At 36.6% G+C, this 20,766-nt stretch overlaps 4 protein-coding genes across 11 annotated transcripts; 1 reads left to right on the top strand and 3 right to left on the bottom strand.

Moving 5' to 3' along the window:
* Window positions 1-35: 35 nt before the first annotated feature.
* On the bottom strand, window positions 36-4,066 carry LOC111466805 (protein NPGR2). Of its 6 annotated transcripts, none has more exons than XM_023111428.1 (6): window positions 3,940-4,066; window positions 3,762-3,840; window positions 3,091-3,420; window positions 2,101-2,353; window positions 641-2,002; window positions 36-492 (listed from the first exon to the last, which is right to left on the bottom strand). In XM_023111428.1, the coding sequence occupies exons 3-6, from the start codon at window positions 3,346-3,348 to the stop codon at window positions 173-175; spliced, it is 2,193 nt and encodes a 730-aa protein (XP_022967196.1). In that variant the 5' UTR covers window positions 3,349-3,420; window positions 3,762-3,840; window positions 3,940-4,066; the 3' UTR covers window positions 36-172. The 6 variants fall into 6 exon arrangements, with proteins under 6 accessions (XP_022967196.1, XP_022967195.1, XP_022967197.1 ...); XM_023111427.1 differs by having other exon boundaries at window positions 3,091-3,371; XM_023111429.1 differs by having other exon boundaries at window positions 3,091-3,357.
* Window positions 4,067-6,276: 2,210 nt separating this feature from the next.
* On the top strand, window positions 6,277-10,241 carry LOC111466968 (thioredoxin-like fold domain-containing protein MRL7, chloroplastic). 2 transcript variants are annotated; one of them, XM_023111658.1, is made up of 5 exons: window positions 6,277-6,486; window positions 8,348-9,230; window positions 9,340-9,424; window positions 9,593-9,704; window positions 9,802-10,241. In XM_023111658.1, exons 2-5 carry the CDS (start codon window positions 8,380-8,382, stop codon window positions 9,903-9,905), a joined length of 1,152 nt encoding a protein of 383 aa, XP_022967426.1. In that variant the 5' UTR covers window positions 6,277-6,486; window positions 8,348-8,379; the 3' UTR covers window positions 9,906-10,241. The 2 variants fall into 2 exon arrangements, with proteins under 2 accessions (XP_022967426.1, XP_022967425.1); XM_023111657.1 differs by having other exon boundaries at window positions 6,278-6,486; window positions 8,162-9,230.
* Window positions 10,242-12,804: 2,563 nt separating this feature from the next.
* Window positions 12,805-16,533, bottom strand: LOC111466966 (long-chain-alcohol oxidase FAO2-like). Of its 2 annotated transcripts, XM_023111656.1 has the most exons (4): window positions 15,907-16,533; window positions 15,504-15,782; window positions 12,945-14,688; window positions 12,805-12,905 (listed from the first exon to the last, which is right to left on the bottom strand). In XM_023111656.1, the coding sequence occupies exons 1-3, from the start codon at window positions 16,114-16,116 to the stop codon at window positions 12,961-12,963; spliced, it is 2,217 nt and encodes a 738-aa protein (XP_022967424.1). In that variant the 5' UTR covers window positions 16,117-16,533; the 3' UTR covers window positions 12,805-12,905; window positions 12,945-12,960. The 2 variants fall into 2 exon arrangements, with proteins under 2 accessions (XP_022967424.1, XP_022967423.1); XM_023111655.1 differs by having other exon boundaries at window positions 12,805-14,688; window positions 15,907-16,532.
* Window positions 16,534-18,184: 1,651 nt separating this feature from the next.
* Window positions 18,185-20,498, bottom strand: LOC111467023 (CRIB domain-containing protein RIC7-like). The gene is made up of 4 exons (XM_023111789.1): window positions 20,148-20,498; window positions 19,963-20,063; window positions 19,263-19,356; window positions 18,185-18,859 (listed from the first exon to the last, which is right to left on the bottom strand). The coding sequence occupies exons 1-4, from the start codon at window positions 20,191-20,193 to the stop codon at window positions 18,441-18,443; spliced, it is 660 nt and encodes a 219-aa protein (XP_022967557.1). The 5' UTR covers window positions 20,194-20,498; the 3' UTR covers window positions 18,185-18,440.
* Window positions 20,499-20,766: the final 268 nt, after the last annotated feature.

The raw sequence follows: 20,766 nt of genomic DNA, 5'->3' as shown, positions 1-20,766 counted from the left end.
AAGAAAAAAAAAGGGCGAAATTCCAAAAGAATTGATTTTGACTGAGGGAAAGAGAAACTTTTCCATTTATTGATTTTGTGTTGTACAATATGAGGGTATAATATAGATTTTGAAGCAAAAGATACAATAAAAATAATTAAAAAAAGAAAAAGAAAACTTGAGCAGAGCTGTTTTATCTAAAGGGTTCAACAGGAGCAGACTCTTCAAGAAAAGCTGCAGCCTCAAAACATTCAACAGCTTCAACCAATGAAGACTTGGTTCCTTCAGATTTGTAGAACAGCCCGAGATTGTACCATGCAGCATGGTTCGTCTGGTCGAGCCGTAGAGCATCCATCAAAAAACTGCGTACAACGGGATGTGATCGGTGGCCGAGATGTCTGATAGTCACGGCAGATGAAACCAAGCTCGGGACATGAATGGGATCAATGTCCAGAGCAGCCATAAAAGCTTTCAGAGCTTCTTTATACAAGCCTTTTGCTTCATAAAGCATACCTGTAATCAATTCACAAGCGTTCCAAACACCACCCTCAGATGACTGAACTAAACAGTTTAACAACGAAGTAGAACTGTTCGTGGGCGAAACTCGAAAATAGTCCATTCGAAACAAAAGAGAAGCTAACAGTTAAGTAAGAAGGATTACCTGTAATATGACATCTAGAAGCCGAATGAGAACAGATGGCCTTTGACTTCGAAAGGCAGGCCTCGGCATCGTGCCACTGCGAGAGCCTTATGTAGACTAGAGCTAGATCATGCCACACTTCCATTTGCAATCTTCTAGTACTGCTCCGTAGCTTCTTATCTCCCGAACCGAAACTTTTACTCCGAATTTGAAAAATAGCTAGTAATCGACTGTAAGTCTCGATAGCACCTTTAAACTCATCCTGTGCAAGTAGAAGCTTTGCTTTTGTTCGAAGCAACTCGCCTTGATCCCATTTCCCTGTTTGATCCAGAGCTGCATTTATAATACTTTCGCTATCGGTATATCGTTGTTGGGCGGAGAGAATCCGAGCCAGTAGTAACCAAGTTTTGATATTAGATCCACCTTCCAGCTTGAGACACTTCCTTGCATAATGAAATGCTGAATCTAAATTCCTCTCGTCTGCATATTGAAGACTCGAATGATAGAGAACATTCGGGTTGGTCATTCTAGTCTTCTTCCGTGCAGCTTCGATGGCCTCCATTGCCTCACATTGTCTGGAGGACTTCTCGGAATCTGCAACGGCGAATTTCGAATACACAGACAGTGAGATACCCAACAAACAATTGGCAACACCTTCCAATTGATCACATCCATTATCCAGGCTTTTCAGAGCTCTATAAGCGAAACTCGTTCCCTCTTCGGCAAGCTCGCAGTTTTCTCCACAAATCTTCGACGCCATCAGTAAAGGGGGAAGTGATTTAGGATCCTCATGACTGCCCAACACTTTCCTCAACAGATTCAAAGCAGCTAAGTCTTCACCTGCTCCATAATAACAAAGAGCTAGAGCATGGTACCTTTCTTGTCTATGTAGAATCCCAGGAGGCAATTCCTCTATTTGACCTGCTAAAGCCCTTGTATCCCCTGATATTGTTAGTGCAAAGGAGAGGTGATCCAAGATTGATGGATCCCAATCAATCCTTTTAAGAATAACTTTTCTAAGAAGTATCATAAATAAGAGTATAGCTTCTTCAATATTGTTTTTTGGTACAAATGAGCTGTCCATTTGCGACCGAAGATTAGGAGGGCATGCTTCGGTTCCACTGTACAGAAGAAAAATGGCAAACTCTTTCTGAATTCGAGCAGTGGTTCCCGCATCAAGGTTCCACAGATGAAGAAGTGCCCGCCGGTACGAAAGGATCGCTTCTTGAGAACCATCAGCTAGCTTCCATAACTCCGGTAGCAGCTCCGCTGACTTTGTAACAGTCTCCTGCAATTTACAATCAGCACCAAAGTTTTCAGGCAAGCCTTCAGGGAACGAAGATTCGAGTATGTCCAGAATAACTTTGCAAGTTCGAGCAGCTTCTGCAAAAATTGTGGAAAACGTAGGTCAGCTACGGATCAACGTCTTGAAGAGTTTGACAAAAGACATAGATTCCCAAAACTCAACTAATAAACAGTACCTCCGAACTTCCCAAGGGCTTGCAGTGATTTTGATTTGAAAAAGATGCCTTCCAAGAGTAAACTGACAGTATGCATCGACATTGGTGGAGTAGTAAAACTTTGCGATCGTCTTCTCGGACAGTCTCCTCTTCTACCTATGGAGATCATTATCTTACTAGTTATAGCAGCAATGTCTATTCCTTCAAATACATGAAGAGCAGCTTCAATATTTCCCTTTTGATATTCATATCTCCCCAGTAATGCTCTTGCTTCCTTTAAACAGCAGGTATAAATTAATTACAACCTTTTCAGAGATGAACTTCAGAAAACTAGTAGCTATGAGTTGTTTCTCTTCGATTTATTTTCATGATTCTCATATAAACTACTATAACAGCCCAAGCCCATCGCAGATATTGTCCGCTTTGACCCATTACGTATCATCGTCAGCCTCAGCGTCTACTAGAGAGAGGTTTCCACACCCTTATAAGGAATATTTTCGTTTCTCTCTCCAACCGATGTGGAATATCAAAATCCACTCTCCTTGAGAGCCCATTGTTCTCAATGGCACACCGCACGATATCTGGCTCTGATACTATTTGTAACCACCCAAGCCCACTACTAGCAAATATTGTTCTCGTTGGGTTTTCCCTCCCAGGCTTCTACTCAAGGTTTTTAAAATGCATCTACTAAGGAGAGGTTTCCACACTCGTATAAGGAATGGTTCGTTCCCCTCTCACCAAACTCCATTTTTGTAACACAATGCCTTCAGATTGATAATCATCAACAACTGACCAAGAACTCATATAAGCAGAGGTCAATTTGCATTCAACACCCAAAAGAATCGTGATCATTTAGCACCAAAAAGAAAGCTTGCTTATGTTTTTTTTTTTTTTGTTTTCACTCTAGAATCTTGCTTCTTTGTTCCATAGAATCATCCATAAACAAGTTTGTAGAGGAAACAATAAACCAAGAAAGATCACATGCAAGCTAGAAAGCTTAAGGATTCTAACCTCATAATTCAAAGAACCACTCTCACGAAGCGAGGACTCGGCTTCTTCTATATTGCCAATTTCTGGCTTCTTGTTGATCTCGCTAGTCCGTGAAGAGCGCCCACTGGCTGAATTCTCCACAGGCAAAGGCGATTCTGATGCAGGAATCCCATCATCCCCAGCTGCTTTCTCACCAGAACATAAGCACTTCATTATCTTCCTAATATTCCCCCCTCTTCCAGCGCTCCTCCCCCTTCTTATCTTAACGTCGCTCTTCATATTGTTTGCCTGCAGCCAAAAATCTTCAACCACACAAACATGACCTTCACTAATTTCTCCTAAATCTATTCACTGAGCCACAAACACAAATATCTCATCAATGTCTATGAATTCCAGATCAAAACTCGGAAAACAACAAGGATGAATTCTAGATAGTAAAATCGCTTCAAGCGACAAAGAAATCGAGTCATTAATTTTGAAATCCCCAAACATGTCGTTCTTGAACTCGACGAAAAGCTTAAAAATCAAGCCGTTACAGTCGAACTCAGTCTCGTTCAAGCAAAATCCATCAACGAAAACCAAAAAGAACCGAAGAATTGGTGATGAAAAATTGAAAATCAATACAGTACAAAGAAGCAACTGAAGCAAGTAAAAAAACAGTAGAAGCAAAGGTAAAGAGTATGAACAAACACCTTTTATTTCGCCAAAAGTAAAAGGAGAGTGAGGGAAGGGAAAATCCAGAAACAGCAATACCCATGGACTTGAATTCTTCTGTTCAACAAATCAATCAATCAAGACCTGCTTTGAATCGTTTTGAAAATTAAGAACAGCAACGCAATAAAGCAGATGAAAGCTTGAACAATCTTTTACTTTATTGCTGCTTTTAGTAGACGATTCTGAGATTTGCTTTCGGATGAAAACAAGGAACCAAATGAAGAAAAGAAAAAGAAAAAGAGAAAAAAAAAAAAAAATGGAGGAAACAGAATCCTAGAGAAGACGATCTTTGGCCTTTTGGGGGCTTAGAATTTGAGAGAATTTTTTATTGAGCCAAAATGGAGCGTTTGGGTCCCACCCTCCAAAGTTACCACGTGGCCTGAGGATTATCTTTGCCACGTGGCACTCATTACGCGCCGGCGGTAAACCGTTTTTCACTGTACTGTCAGAATATTGTCAGAGGTTGTCAGATACTGTTTTTTTCTCTTTTTTTTCTTTTCTCTTTTTAATTCTTTTTTAAATATTTATTTATTTATTACTCTTCGCGAATTCACGTTTTTATGTTGAAATTTATGTGTTTTTTTTTTTATAAATTTATTTAATGTTTAATGTGTGGGTTACTGTGAACTTAGTTCTCTCTAAGCTTTATTTTAAAATAGGAGTGTTTATATGATTCGATAATTTGATCAGCTTAATTGTGTTAGTTTTTTTTTTTGTTCAGATATTGAAATTTTGAAAAATAAGTGATATATTTTCATGGGTTGACATTTTTTTTTAGTTAGGTCAATTCGACCAATCCGAAAATAGGATTACAATCTAACTCAATCTTATCCGACATTATTTTTCATATTATTATGACGATTAAGAATATTTTGACGTTTGTTACTACGTTGGTGATACGTAGCCACTTGTGAGTGTTTGATATTTGAGTTTTATGAGATTTTAGTTATTAATGTAACATGTATCAGGGATAAATATGATTTAAAAAAAAATAAAACAACCCGAAGGTTTGAGGCGAATTAATGAAAGTTGAACATATAGTAAAAATTGAAACGCTATAATTTGATAAAATTAAAAGTTCATAAGAATTATTTTCTTTTCTAAATTCAAAAAGAATTTTGGGAAATCCGACGTGGAAATTAATTTTGGTGTAAATATTATTCCTTTTATTATAAGTTCTTCCAATTTGTACTTCAAAATATTAATTTATTTACAATTATATATTAGCCCAAAAGGTATTTTTTTTTTCTCCATTTACAAATTTTATTAATTATTAAAAAGATCCATAAATACTTTACATTGATTTTTTTTTCTTTAAAAAAAAAATGAAAATTTGATATTTATTTTTATTAGTTATGCAAATTTAAAAATATATATATTTTTAAACTTATATAAAAATGTACTTTCGATTTAAATATCAACGTTTAAATATCATACTGAATTAATATTAAATTTAAAAATAAAGTATTTTAAGTAAGTCGTGGAAAGTCTATGACTTTATAAATATGAAATAACCCTTCAACCATCAATCAATAATACCTTTATACTTTTGTTTAAATATTATAATTATTAATTTATATGTCGTGCAATTTCTAAATATTAAATGTGCTGAAAAATAGGTAAAGTGGGACCCACATCCAATATTATACTTTAATAATTAGACCCAATAAAAACAAAAGATTATTCCAATTATGAATTATATTAAAAAGAATGTTATTCTTTCTTCTTTATATAATGTCTCTTTAAAAAATCTCTCTCTGCTTTCGTTTTTTAAAACCTTTTCTTAAACCGAGGTTAGAAGTTCGAGCAGACGTCGCTTGCCCGTAGACGACGCAAGAACAAATTAGCTTAGCTCATTTGTCGTTGGAAAGTGAGTGCTGCACAATCGCAAGTCTGCTACCACCAAAAGTGCAATGGTGACAAGTGGTATATATATATTATAAATTTATATTAAATAAATGGTATTTCTTTTTAAATATGTGTCACTATAAAATTAAACCTAATACACAATAAAAAAAAAAATGACGCTTAGTTATTATATTATATAGTTTTTAATTTTTTTTTTCACTTAAATTTTAATTTACTATTATTATCATATTATCATTTACATCTCTATATGTATTTATTTTTTTGAGCTATAACAAATTAATTAATTATTTAATTTATTTAAAAAATAATTATTAATATTAATGGCTAAATAAACTAAAAACCCTAAAACTTAATGCTATTTATAATATATTTATTAATGAATGAAAATTAAATTAAAATTTAAGGTATATTATTACTTTATTAATAAATTATTATAAATTTATAAATATATCTCATTTAATATAGTTTACTCTACTTGTATCGGTCTAAATGTTTAGAATGAAAGTATAATTATTAAGATTTATTAGAAAATAAATTAAAATACCTAACATTCTGAAAATTAAATTAAATAATTATCATAAACCGCCCTTAAAGTTGACCACTATTTACGATTTTACCTGGGTTTTATCCTTTCCATGGAGAGAGAGCATTTGGACATGGGTTTATAAACCCTCGATTGAAGCGATTATCATCCCATAAACCCTGTATCTTTGATGTCTATTCATCCCTCCAGCGCGCTTGTGAGTTCGTAATAGCTCGAAAATCTGGACCGGGGAAGCTCCAAATATCTTCAGACAGAGCGATTTCTCTGCTTTCAGCTGGCTCACAGTAACAGTATGTTCAAAATTGATTCGAAACTTGCTCAAATCTCCACTCGTTTACTGTTCTTATGCCTGTATTATCGGATTTGATTATCTTTCATTTTCTTTTTGTACGCAAGTGTTGTGAAATACCATCTTCTAGGTCTGAAGGAAGGAGGAAGTGGAATTGGGATTCAATTATTTGCTTCCAATGATCCCTTGCGTCTTGTTTTTGCTGTCTTTTTGCTGCCGTTTGAAGTGTTTTCTGCTTTGTTTTAATGGATTTCTCTTCATATTTAAGCCTGCGCCTCTTTCTTTGTGTACTAATTCGATGCATACAGATGAAGTGAGCGAGAGATTGTGTGTGTAAAGAGAGAATACTGAGAGAAAATCTATGCCATAGAGAAATTTGTACAAAGAAATGTTATAAATTGTCACGAAGAATAAGTTCATGAATCGTGGGAGAGTAGTTTAGTCTCGTCCGTTCATGAATCTTGGGAGAGTAGTTTAGTCTCGTTCGTTCATGAATCTTGGGAGAGTAGTTTAGTCTCGTTCGTTCATGAATCTTGGGAGAGTAGTTTAGTCTCGTTCATCTAGCGGAACACTTTCTATATATCAGTCAGTTGTTTCAATCAAAGATAGTTCCATTCTATCTTAGACGATCTGTAGTTACTTGACTCTTCAGCCCCTCAGGGCACTATTAGAGAGTCCATTGGGGCCCGTCACTTTCTCAATATCAAATGGAAGTTGTCGAGATGAGCTATTGTGATTATATGTCATTTCTTTGCCCGGAGAGAAGATGGGAGTATGGTAAACTAAGAGTTTCTAACTAGGTTCGAGAGTAAGTAGCTCGATGGTAAAGCAGCTAATTCATTTATTCTTGAACAATCTCTTTCAATAAACTTAGAGATTCGTGAACATTTTTTGGTGCATTCCCCTTTCCTATACATGTATTGGAATTCATTTGGTTCATCTTCTATTCATTTGGTTCATCACTCACTTTTGGTTCATCTCCCATTTTGATATGTGAATCATCTTGATTCATGTATGACATTGATGTTTTTATGACTATATAAAGGGTTGTCTTGGATGGTTGAGAGGTATTGAGATTGTGTCATTTTGTATTTACATAATGGCATTTGAAAGGAATTTTGTTGAGTCAGACATTGTACCGTGAGAGGGTGAGATATAAACTTTGTGAACACTTTGATTATTGAGATTGGTTGCCGCCCATAGATGTAGGGGAATTTCTTCTCTCTGAACCACGTAAATCTTTGTGTCTTTTTGTTTAATTTCTGTTTGTGGGTGTGTGAATGTGATCGATCTTGTTTCCGCTTTTGTTACAACAAGAAATTGGTGGAGTGTATGGTGGGAAGGTAATGAGAGTTCCCCTGCTCGAGCACAACTCAACTCATTTAGGCATATGTCTTCGACAAGATGTTAGAGGATTGAATCCGACAACCCTACGTGTTTTGAAAAGTGTTTCTGAATTTGTAAATATTTGAATTTGAAAGTGCTTTTAACCACCTAAAAGTACTTCTACTATGGTAGAAATGTACTCCCAGGCATAGCTTTAGCTGGGTTTTTTGTCTGTTTTATTACAGTGAAGCCTGAAACTCATACAAGGGAACAATTAGGTATGTTTTGATGATTGTGGAAAATCAATTTATGACAATGGTTTGTAAAATTAAATTTGTTTCTATGGTTAGGTATTGACATAAAGTCGACGTGTAAGCTTACGAGGAGACCTAGTTGAGATATTCAGTTAAGTCGAGGTCTAACTGCAGAGTATTGGGGCATGAGCGCCTTTGTTTGTGTTTAGTTTTGTTATCGATTTCGGTCTCATCTGCGTTCCCGACGTCCAAGCTCCTTTTGCTCCTTTCTGTTCTTAACAGGTTTCAGTCTATGCCTTTGGGAAACTGAGAAAATGATGTTTCTCCAAGCCCCTTCTATCTCGATGCCGGTTTCACCTCAATATACAGTTTATAATGCTTCTACTCTGCATCGATTCTTAACCGTTCCTATTGAGTATCAGACTTTTAAGCCGTCTTGTTATTCTAGATTTCATTCAGTCAGTATTTTGCCGAATCTTGTACACTTTAGCCACAGCCGAAAACTTCCTTGCCTTGTTGTTTCTTCTAAATCGAGTTCAGAACATGATTCTCAGCCTAGTGCTGATTCTAAAGTGAAACCAAAGTCAAGAAGTCGCAGCAGGAAAAGCAAGGCTTCTGAAAAGGAGGAAGAAAACGACGATAGGATTTTCCCGACAACAATCCCAAGGAAGCCTCGACGTGGTCGTAGAAGTGAAGCTGCAGCTCTTGAAGATTATGTTCGTAACACACTTGAACAAACATTTGCATCAATACGACAGAAAAATGCAGAAGTAATGGAAAATAAGGAAAATGTATTCAAGGAAAAGGTTGATGACGAGGTTGATCCTGAAAGTAGTGACGATGAAGAGGACGAGGACGAGGACGAAGAAGAGGAGGTAGAAAAAAGTGATGGAACTGGACGGAATAAGAAAAAGAAGAAGAAGATAGTGGTGGAGGAAGAAGATCCAAATTGGCCTTTGGATGCCGATGTGGGATGGGGAGTTCGAGCATCGGAGTACTTTGAACAGCACCCGATCAAGAACGTAGTTGGGGATGATGGTGTTGAAATTGACTGGGAAGGGGAAATTGATGACAACTGGGTGCAGGAAATCAACTGTTTGGAGTGGGAGAGCTTTGCTTTTCATCCTAGTCCACTTGTTGTTCTTGTTTTTGAAAGATATAACAGGTGCTCTTCTTCTACCTTTCGAAATTTGCAAATTTTTCGGGCTATAACACATCGACAGTTATATCGAAACCGCTGATACTGATACGGCGAATAATTTTTCTGTTCACAGGGCAACTGATAATTGGAAGACTTTGAAAGAACTCGAGAAAGCACTACAAGTGTACTGGAACGCAAAAGATCGATTACCACCCCGGGTATGAGCTAAGTTTCATGTTTTTTTTATCTGTTTGATTCCTCAAAATTTGAGTCCCCGAGTAGCCGAATCCTCGATCTACCCCCCCCCCCCCCCCCCCCNCCCCCCCCCCGAATGACTGTTTTACCTGGCATCTGTTTATTCTAGTCTCGTTAAACTTGTAATGCAGTCGGTTAAAATCGACATCAATATCGAGAGAGATCTAGCCTACGCTTTGAAAGTTAGAGAATGCCCTCAAATTTTATTTTTAAGAGGAAACAAGGTCCTATACCGGGAAAAAGGTTTGCATTTGTTTCTTGCTATAATCCATTCAGTTTGTGCGAATGTTTCTTCTAAACCCGAACCGATGCGTGTGCCTGTCGTTACATTCTTTTGCAGATTTTCGGACGGCGGATGAGTTGGTTCAGATGATTGCATTTTTCTATTACAAAGCAAAGAAGCCGTTATGGATCAATGACAAAGCTTTGGCTCGACCGTTTTGAGATCGAAGGCCTGTTCGGATAGACGTACAGAGGATTTATATACGTTCTTACACGTACATATGATCTTTTTCAGGCGAGAACTTCAAAACAAGTACGTTCATTTTCTGAACTCAATAGATTAAAGATAGATTTGTGATGGCAGTAGAATCTGAACTCATTAGATGTTTTTCTTTGGTCTCCTGTGAACTGCTATTTGTCTGTTCCAAGAGCTCAAATTTGTATATCTTGAATAATTTCACTTGCCGTCATTGTCAACCGAGTGAGCGGTTGTAGCTAAAAAACTTAGCTGCGGAAGTGAGCTCAACGGTAATTGACATATACTCATTCTCTTTAAGATGGAGGTTCAAATCCTCGTACCTTCACTTGTACTAAAAAAATATGATAAATATAGTTACGGTTAGGATAACAGTTCTTTTTTCTTCTTCCTATATTATCTGCTTTAGCCTGATACATATCTCTGTCAGTTTCACGGTTTTAAAACGCGTCTGTTAGGGAGAGGTTTCCACACCCTTATAAGAAACGTTTCATTCCCCTTTCTAACCGATGTGAGATCTCACAATTTATCCTTCTTGAGGGCCCAGCGTCCACACTGGCACACCGCCCGGTGTCTGAATTTGATATCATTTGTAAGAGTCTAAATACATTGTTAGCAGATATTGTCCACTTTAGCCTATTACGTGTCCCTGTCAACTTCACAATTTTAGAATGTGTATGTTATTCTTGTTGGGTTTTATGTCCTAAAACTCATAGTTTGTAAACAAAAACATATTCTATTTTCAATAAAGCTATTATTGTTGTTTATTCCGTAAAGATTGTTATTGAATAAAGTGAATTTTACGATCATTAATCTAAATCCAATAAACTACGAACACTCTAACTATAGTATGATTACTTTAACTATATGTAGAGACATAAGAGTTGATCAAGTTCAAATATATAGTCAAAATAATCTATAGTATAAGGATAAGGTTGAGTATCTTATTCTGGGGACACTATGGATGCGGCTCACTTTTGTATATGATATAAACAATGTGATTATTAAATTGTACATGTGGAGACATGTGAGTGGGGGTGTCTTATGCTACGAGTATTGCATAAGATCGGACCATGAAGAAAATCACTCTCACTTTATAATGTCGTTTACTGTTGAGACTGATTTTTTTTTTCATTCGATGACCTTGACCTAGGTAACTCGATCTTAATCCTGAGCTAACCATAAACTCCTGTTTATTCGGAATTATCCTTAGATTTGCATGGGTGAGAGTGACTCAAGTTCGCCGACTCAATAGGCCTCCTATTTCAGGGGTAAGACTGAGTGAAAGGCTGGGGACGTAGGGTGCAAGATGGAATTTGCTCCTACCCACTTTTAGGGATAGAAGAGAGGTAGTTCCCTTAAGCACTAACTCTAGGTCTTGAACAAGGGGCCCCACCCTCTCATTGGCCTGAGAGGGATTCGATTTACTGGTTGGACCACAAACCAATTGTTCATTAGAGGATCAGTGAGACATAAGGAACAAGAAGTAACTTCAGGGGTAAAATGGTAAATTGACCCAACTCTAGTTACGAATAACCTGTGAAGGATCGATTTACTAATCATGGTTATATCAAATGGACAGAAATATATCTATAGTGAGGGGAGGTCTATTGAGTCGGCGAACTTGAGCCACTCTCACCAATGCAAATCTAAGGATAATTCCGAATAACCAGGAGTTCATGGTTAGCTCAGGATTAAGATCGAGTTACCTAGGTCATCGAATGAAAAGAAAATCAGTTTCAACCGTAAATGACATTATAAAGTGAGTGATTTTCTTCATGGTTCGATCTTATGCAATACTCATTGCATAGGACGCCCCCACTCACATGTCTCCACATGTACAATTTAGTGATCACATTGTTTATATCATATACAAAAGTGAGCCGCATCCATAGTGTCCTCAAAATAAAGTACTCAGCCTTATCCCTATACTATAGATCATTTGGATTATATATTTAAACTTGATCAACTCTGATGTCTCTACATATAGTTCAAGTAATCATACTATAGTCATAATGTTATTAGTTTATTGGATTTAGATTAATGATCGTAAAGTTCACTTTATTCAATAACAATCTTTATTGAATAAACAACAATAATAACTTTGTTGAAAATAGAATATGTTTTTGTTTACAAACTATGAGTTTTAGGACATAAAATCCAACCATATTAACACCATCAATTCCACACCCTTATAAGGAACATTTCATTCTCCTCTCTAACTGATGTGTGACCTCACAATCCATCCTTCTTAGGGGCCAACATACTTACTAGCACACCGCCCAGTGTCTGACTCTGATACCATTTGTATCAGTCCAAACACACTGCTAGCACATATTGTCCGCTTTAGCCTGTTACGTGTCACTGTCAGCTTCATGATTTTAAAATGCGTCTGTTAGGGAGAGGTTTCTACACCCTTATAAGAAACGTTTCATTCTCCTTTAACCGATATGGAATCTCACAATCCACCCTCCTTGGGGGTCCAGCGTCCATGCTGACACTCCGCTTCGTGTCCAAACTCTGATACTATTTGTAATAGTCGAAACACACTGCTAACAGTTATTGTCCGCTCTATAACCCGTTACGTGTCGCCGTCAGCTTCACAATTTTAAAACATATGTTAGAGATAGGTTTCCACACCCTTATAAGAAACATTTCGTTCCACTCTCTAACCAATGTGAGATCTCACAAAAATATTTCGAGATTCATTCCATTTTAGTCTCTATACTTTCAAATGTTTAAATTTAGTCATCGTATCTTCTATAAATCTTAAAAATAGCTGCAGTTGGTTTATTGTCAATTTTTTTTTTAAAAAAGAACTTAATATATTTACATAATTTTAAATTTTTTTGAAAGTTCGAGGACTAAAATAGAACAAAATTCATTGTACAAGGACTAAAACGTTATTTTAACTTAAAATTTATTTGACTCTCAACTATTTTACATCTTATGAACTAGGAGGAACATATTGTAGTGAATGAAGAACTAACTATCTAAGTGAAGAACATTGAAAGTTTCTTCTTAATTCAAAGACTCAGCAAGTTTCTTTGAGATGCAATAAGCTGTGGATTGAATTGTGATCATTGGATTCACTCCAACTGCAGTTGGCAGCACACTTCCATCACATACAAATAAGCCTTTTGCTTCCCAACTTTCACCATTCTCATCCACTGCTCCTTCTTCCTCTGTGCTGCCCATCCTGCAGCTGCTCATCTGATGCGCCGAGCAGTAAATGTTCCAGTACTTTTCCCTCGAGAACGGTCCCCCGGCTGCCTCGACTGAGTCGAAGAACTCTTCCAAGTCTTCCTTGTTTGTCCCGTGAAATTGGAATCTCTGGCCGTCGCTTCTATAGGTCCCCACCTCAGTTGCTCCTGCTGCAATCAAGATTCTCAATGCCTGTCTTAAACCGATTCTTAGATTCTCTTTATCGGTTTGGTCGAGTCGATACTTTACGTTAGCCTTTACCTTTATTTCTCCTGCACCTCTGTCTCTTACCAAGGCAAAAAGGTGAGCGGTTCGAGCGTATTTCACCACTGCATCTTTCATATCACGCCCGGACGTCCACGGAAACATGGCAGCAAATGAGGCTGGTCCAAGTGCAGGGGTTTGGATTATGGCATGGCTATTCGAATCTTTTGAGACTACGTTGTGAAGGGAAGTAATGAGCCCTCCCTCATATATTTTACCCGTGAAATCGGATAGTTGTTCGGGGAAGTATCCCCAAGCTAGAATAACCGGGTGCAAATGAAGATTGCTGCCTATGTTTTTGTTACGTAGTCCGCTTGCAATCAGTAGAGGGGGTGTTAGGAGAGAACCACAAGCCGAGATTGTCGCTTTTGCTTCAATATGAAGCTTTTTTGTGACGTTTTTGCTCAGCGGAGTTGCTATCACTCCTAAGCATCGCTTGTTTCGACTTGTGTTGTTCGTGTTCTCCAAAACGAGCTTGTCAGCTCGGCAGCCTGTGAGGATCACTGCACCAGATTCAACAGCATCAACCAGCCAAGTAGAATCAGTCCCTTTCTTGTCACCAACCCTACAACCATAACAACAAGAGCCACAATAATGATCTTTTGAGGAATTTCTCGGAACCGAATCGACCTTCAAACCAAGATTTTCACACCCTTTTCGAAGAACTTGATTTTGGAAACTTTCAAGTCGACACCCCTCTGTCACTCCAATTCTATCACACACAGCGTCCATTGCCGATTGGTAATCGAAGCTCCCGAACAAAGGAATCTTATGAATGGTAGACCACTCTTCAAGAACAGGTTTAGGAGTTCTAATTGATGCAGACCAGTTTATAGCAGAGCCTCCACCTACAGTAGTTCCAGCCAACAGCATAACCTTCCCATCAAGTGTTGACTTAAGTCCACCAGTTTCATATAGTTCATTCATGGATGGACCTTCCAGGGAAGAATAATCTTCAGGCACAAAATAGTTCCCTTTCTCGAGAACGACTACCTTCAAACCAGATTTTGCAAGAACCGCAGCAGCAACTCCGCCACCGCAACCCGAGCCAACAATCACAACATCACATTTGATCGTATAGGTGCTACCGTGTTTTTGATCCTCAGTCACTGCAAGGCCTTTCATGGAAAGAGACCGGAGAAGAGTGGAGTCATCTTCTTTGCCAGTTTCTATCAACCCCCTTTCAAGTGGCCGCTCTTTTCGGCTATCATTCAACCGTTTTCGAGTGTCTACATGATACCCCATCGCTTCCCATGCTATGTTTTTCGACTCTCTGTCGATCTGAAACAGAACAAAAAGGAATTCTCTGTATGATAGTACTCAATAGTCAATATCAACAGATCTTTCTTGTTGTCTAAACCAGTAGAACAAGAAGATGTCAGCCTTAACTTCTAAATATTTAAAGAGATGAACGCTGTAAATGTCAATGTAGATGAAAACTAATGCAAGGATTGATTGAAAAACAACAAACAAAATGAAGGCCCAATCACTAACACTTTCTGCCTTTTGTTTTCTAGCAACTTCTTTATTATATATTTTTTTTAGAAAACAAAAAAAAACTTTTTATAACGGTCCAAGCCCAAGCCTACAATATTGTCTTATTGACATTTTCTTTTTAGGTTTCCTTTCAAGGTTAATAAAATGCGTTTGCTATCTAGAGAGAGGTTTCCATAACCTTATAAATAATGTTTCGTACTCTTCCTTAATCGATGTGGTATCTCACAATCCACCCCTTTGGAGTCCAATGTCCTTGTTTGCACACCTCTTAGTGTCCACCCCCTTCGAGGCTCAGTCTCTTCACTGACACATTCTCAGCTCTATACTATTTGTAACCCAAACCCACCGCTAACAGATATTATCTTCTTTGAGCTTTCCTGAATTCTCTTAAAGGTTTTTAAAACGTATCTATTAAGGAGAGATTTACACACCCATATAAAGAATGTTTCTTTCTCCTCCCAACCGCTACCGATATGGGATCTCACACTTGTATCCACTTATCATCATCCTTAACCAGAATCTTCAAAGCAATGTTGAATATGAACACTAAATCAAAGATATAGAAAAAAAAGACATGAGAGTGTTCAAAGAAAGCTTACCCTGGAGAAGAATTTGAAGCAGCAGAACATTTTTATAATCATAAAAACCATTCTCAGAAGCACAGTATACCTGTGGTGAGCCACAGACCAATCCTTGAGAATCTGTTCTCTCTTCTCCGGAGAAATCTCAGAGAATTTGAGAACGAAAGGCCATCTCCAATCGAAGCAAAGATATCCACAAAGCAACAATGTTCCAATTCTAAAAGACAGAAGCATCAGAACCAATTTCACAAGAAACACAGCTTTCGGATTAGCCCTATCCACCAATAGCGCAGCTACCTAAAAATCCGATATGAAAAAACAAACAAACAAGCGAGTTTCCAGCATAAGAATCTCCAAACTTCGAGCGGGGAGAGAAAACGAAGATTAAGAACTTAAAAGGATCGTAGAGTAAGTAAACGACCTCATCAGGAATCGGGGCTTGAGAAGCAGAAGCTTCGTAGAATGCAAGAAGCGATTGATCGAGTGGATCTTCCTTGACGAGAGGCAGCGGGGGAATGAGAGCTTCACAGAAGGCGGCCATGGCTTCCATTTGCGAGGAAGAGAAGCCATGGCTGAGCTCTGTTCTTCGTCTTCTCAACAGAGGGTGAGATCGAACTTCTCGATCCTCCATTTTCGCTATCTCCCGACCTTGAGATTCCTTCTACTGCGGCTGAGACTGAAACTCTCCACTCTGGATCTTGCTGAGAGTGTCGTCGGATGGGATATTTATAGCAAGAAATAACCAAGAAAAAGAGAGAGAACTTCAAATTTCTTATCCCGAAAGGATTATGAACATATCCGATTTGAGCCCATTTTTCTAGGAGAGTATATGGTAAAATTCTTTTTGTTGGGTTCCGATTGAATTAGTGATCCGAACAATTTGAATAAAGTTTTCAACTAAACCCGAGTTGGATTGTCTGGCTTTGTTTTTAGTAATAATTTGAGCTCATTTTTGTAGGAGTGTATAGGTAAAAACTGTTGTACCGTCCCAAAATTTTGCGTTTGATTGGGTTAGTGACCCGAACAATCTGAATAAAGTTTCCAACTAAACACGAGTTGGATTGTCGGTCCTTGTTTTTAATTATTTAAAACATCTTACTTACCAATTTAGGACTAAAATATCATAAAACTGCATTACTAACATCTGTTATAAACGTCAAATATTCTTAATCTTCATAATAATTTTAAAAGTAAGATAGGGTAGGATTGTATTGTAACTCTATTTTCGAGTTGGTCAGGGTTGACCCGACTAACAAACGTCAACCAGCGGATCAGTCCGATTTTTTGGTTTTTCAAAAATTCAATCTAATTCAATTGATCAAATTCTCGAGTTATATGAACATCTCTAATTTTTTATATTTTTTTTAATGTCTTCCTAGATTCCATGAATAGTATAGGATAATCTTGAATAATATTATTTAAAAATTGATTAATTTATATTATAAATATATGAAAAGCATTAATTTTAAATTATAAAAACCAACTTTTTAATGTTTTGAAAAACTTTTTGTTGGATAAAATTATAATTTTTAATTAAAAATTTACAATATTATCAAGCAATATGAAAATGAGCAAATTGATTTCAATTTTTTAATAATTAATTTTAGTACCTGTTTTTTTTTAATAATTAAAATGAATACCCAATAACTTATAATTTTATATAAATCATGAATCTTTTATATATATATATATATCATTATATTTATAAATACTTGTAAATGATATATTCAAGCTATTACAAAATATAATATTTCAAAGTTTTCGAAAAAAAAAAAAGATTAACATAAGAAAACGATAAAAAAGTGAGGAGGATACGTACAGTCTGTCGCTTCAGAGGTATCTAATCAGACGACTAGATAAAAATTTAACGTCAACGAGAGTCAATGATCATCTACTACGACAAACAGTGGGAGAGGCAGATGGAGACAACGATGAAAAATTTAACGTCACCAGGATTCGATGATCGTCTACTACGACAAACGATAGGAGAAGCGAATAGAGACGATGATGAAAAATTTAACATCAACAAAAATCAATGATTGTCTACCATGATAAACGACAAGAGAGGCAGGTGGAAGCGATGATAAAAAAATTTAACGTCAACAGGAATCGTTGATCATCCACTACGACAATCAACGGGAGAGGCGGATGGAGACGACAATGATTAAGAATGAGGGAGAGAGAAGCGAAGTCGAGAGCTAAGGAGATGGACGAGACTCGAATTATGTGTCTAGTGTGAGAAGATTTGAGCTTTTTATAGTCGAGAATGTCGGTAATTAGAATTTATAATATTCCATACTATTATTTATGTAATAAATATTAGTTTACTCAATTTAGAGAATAATGTACTAACATAACCAATGGAACCCTATAATGGAAATAATGTCACAATAATTTAATTAATAAGTAATTGGAACATTTAATAATGTCGGTGGATTGGGCTTTCAGGTAAATAATGGAAAATAATTCAAATATTTTTTAAAATCAAATATTATTTATTTAAACGCGATAAAATATTTATTATTTTTAAACACTCAATTTCAATATATATTTTGAAAAATTAATTTCGTGAAAACTAAATAATTATAAAATAAAATAAAAACACATATATATAATTGTATCGTAAACAAAAATGTATATTTTAAAATTAACAATGAATTTATATTGGTTCTCTTCATCCCAAGTTAATTTTACGGGAATACATGAACCAATCAAATTCATAAAGTTTTCATTTATTTAAACACAACCCAAACTGTACGGGGTTGATTGAGTTTTTTGGGTCATCGAACATTTTGAACACGTATGCAAGTTAGTGCTCCGGACACCCAGTTCATATGTCTCGAGACTTAACTCAAAAAGAAAAGTAAAAAAATGCTGTAAAACTAAAGAGTTACCCTACCTACGACCTTAAATTACATAATTGCCCCTCTCCCCTTTTCCTTCTTCCCCTTTTTTTCACGTGAAAACGTCTCCCGTTAACAAGTCCTCGTCGTTGGATCTGGAAATGGATCCGGCTATGGATCCGGCATCCGACCCGTTATCAGAGAACTGAGACGAACAACTCTCCGTCGCCGTGGCTTTGGATTTGGATCTCGTCGATCCGTCCTCTTTCGATCTCTTCCGCCGCGCTTTTTTCGGAATTCCAGGGGCGGCCTGCGTCGGAGACTCGCCGCCCTGGTTCAGATCAGCGCTCCGGCGGGACGCTCTGACGCCATTGGACGTAGTAGATTCCTTCGACTTTGAAGATTTCTTTGACCTTACTTTCTCCGATTTCTCCTTCCCTGTAGACTCGCCGACGGTCGACGACTGCCGTCTCGACGATTTTGGTAGCTCCGGCAAGTCACGGGTCGTAACTGCCATATCCCTTTTTGACTCTATTTGAAATCCATACCACTCAGTAACTTCTCCCACACGTGTAATTCAAAAGATTTAAATTTCATTTTTTTAAAAAAATAATAATTTTAGTTAATTTTTATTTTTAATTTTTTTATAATAATTATATAAATTTTTTAAAATTCTAAGGTATATTTGAAATAAAATACTAATAAACTGTTTTCATCCCAAACAAAAGATAAGGGTATTTTTGAAATTTTCAAAAAGTTTAAGGATGTTATTGAAAATTTTAAAAGTTTAGGGGTATTTTGATTAATTTAGGTAATCTATAAACTTTCAAGATTATATCTGTTTAGTCTTATAGATCTATATAAAATTACATGGAAATGTCGATGAAAATGAAACGGAAATTAAAATTAGGGAGACGAGAAAAGTGTTCAATACCTTGAGATGCCCATTGGACAGAGGCATCTCCGTTCGGGGCTTTGATATCTCCATTAGGGGCAGATGAAGGAGGCGGAGCTTTAAATTCGGTCATCTGCATTCAACACTTCATAAGAACACCCTATTTGAGATTTAGTCCTTTATCTAATAATTTTTTTCAAAAAGACCCTCCATCAAAATCAAATTATACTTTTTGCCAAAACATTCATTTGCATTCAACACCTTATAAGAACACTCTATTTGAGATCCCTTCCCAATAATTTTTTTTTATATATAAAAAAAACCCTAAATTTAAATGAAATTAAACTCTTTCCCAAAACATTCATATGCATTTAACCCCTCATAAGAATACCCTATTTAAGATTTAGTCCCTCGCCTAATGATCTTCATCTGCATTCAATGCCTAGTAAGAACACCCTATTTAAAATAATTTAGTCCCTCACCCAATAATCTTCATCTGCATTCAACGCCTCATAAGAACACCCTATTTAAGATTCAGTACCTCACTCAATAATCTTTTTTTTTTAAAAAAAACCCTCCATTTAAATAAACTAAAACTATTTGTCAAAAGATTCATAAGCACTCATCGGCCTATCAATCATCGTAAGAACACCGTATTTGCCGTATTTGAGATCGAGTCTCTTACCCAACAATCTTCATAAACGAAAGGGAGATGAAAGGGAAATAATGTAAGAAATACCCAGCTAGGAGAATTAACAGAGGGGCCATCCAAGCCAATGTGGGCAACATGCTTGACATCAGTGGGAAGGCCAATCTGCATTTCAGGTTCTTTCTCATTTTCTGCAAAAAAAAAAAAGAAAGCATAACAAAAATAAGAAGAATTGTTAGATGAATGAATGAGTTTGAGAGGAGAAGAGGAATTACCAAACATTTGGGACATGAATTTGAGGCCTTTGAGGAGGCCTTTCATCTTAATATGAGTATGGAGAGGATGGATTTGGAGAAGAAGAAGAAGAAGAAGTAAAAAGCAAAGGAAAAGAAGAAGAGAGTGAGGAGGCAAAAGGGAAGGGAAGGGAAGGGAAGGCTTTGGTGTGTTTAGAATAATGGTAATATTAAGATGGAGGAAGAAGGGGAAGAAGAAGAAGAAGAAGAAGAAGAAGACAGAAAGGGTTGGAAAATGGAAGAAGAGCAGTGGGTGAGAAAAGAAGAAGAAAAGGGATCGTTCATTTCCTTCATTTGGTTGTTGGTTGCATTCCAATGCCTTTTTCGCCACAAAATCCCCTTCCAAATTTTACCTCTCTATTCACACTCTAAAATTAGAATACAAACCAAAATATATATCTGTATTTACATATCAAAAGTCATGTCATTCAAAAGCATATATATAACGTGCACATATTTTAATTTCTTCTATCGTAAGTGAGATCAAAACTCCTTAAATAAGATATAAGCTACCAACTAAATCGTACAAATGAACAAAAATATACTAAATTTTCAAGTATAGACCGAAAATATCCAATTCCTACGAAGAAGGGAAAAAATC

The sequence above is a fragment of the Cucurbita maxima genome, unplaced genomic scaffold (genome assembly GCF_002738345.1).
Source record: "Cucurbita maxima cultivar Rimu unplaced genomic scaffold, Cmax_1.0 Cma_Scf00032, whole genome shotgun sequence".
Classification (NCBI taxonomy): domain Eukaryota; kingdom Viridiplantae; phylum Streptophyta; class Magnoliopsida; order Cucurbitales; family Cucurbitaceae; genus Cucurbita; species Cucurbita maxima.
The sequence above is the reverse complement of the archived record's forward strand: the minus strand, read 5'-3'. Positions and strand labels throughout refer to the sequence as shown.

Bases quoted from the DNA above. Each gene is read 5' to 3' on its own strand.
- LOC111466966 (XM_023111656.1), bottom strand. From the start codon at position 16,116: ATGGAGGATCGAGAAGTTCGATCTCACCCTCTGTTGAGAAGACGAAGA. The intron at 15,783-15,906 runs GTCGTTTACTTA...TCGGATTTTTAG, and splicing joins AAGCCCCGATTCCTGATGAG to GTAGCTGCGCTATTGGTGGA. The intron at 14,689-15,503 runs GTAAGCTTTCTT...GTTCTGTTTCAG, and splicing joins GCTTCAAATTCTTCTCCAGG to ATCGACAGAGAGTCGAAAAA.
- LOC111467023 (XM_023111789.1), bottom strand. From the start codon at position 20,193: ATGAAAGGCCTCCTCAAAGGCCTCAAATTCATGTCCCAAATGTTTG. The intron at 20,064-20,147 runs GTAATTCCTCTT...TTTTTTTTGCAG, and splicing joins ATTCATGTCCCAAATGTTTG to AAAATGAGAAAGAACCTGAA. The intron at 18,860-19,262 runs GTATTGAACACT...GATTTCAAATAG, and splicing joins TGTCCAATGGGCATCTCAAG to AGTCAAAAAGGGATATGGCA.
- LOC111466805 (XM_023111425.1), bottom strand. From the start codon at position 3,348: ATGAAGAGCGACGTTAAGATAAGAAGGGGGAGGAGCGCTGGAAGAGGG. The intron at 2,354-3,090 runs GTTAGAATCCTT...TGCTGTTTAAAG, and splicing joins GTGGTTCTTTGAATTATGAG to GAAGCAAGAGCATTACTGGG. The intron at 493-640 runs GTAATCCTTCTT...AATTGATTACAG, and splicing joins TTCTAGATGTCATATTACAG to GTATGCTTTATGAAGCAAAA.
- LOC111466968 (XM_023111658.1), top strand. From the start codon at position 8,380: ATGATGTTTCTCCAAGCCCCTTCTATCTCGATGCCGGTTTCACCTCAA. The intron at 9,231-9,339 runs GTGCTCTTCTTC...TTCTGTTCACAG, and splicing joins GTTTTTGAAAGATATAACAG to GGCAACTGATAATTGGAAGA. The intron at 9,705-9,801 runs GTTTGCATTTGT...ATTCTTTTGCAG, and splicing joins GGTCCTATACCGGGAAAAAG to ATTTTCGGACGGCGGATGAG.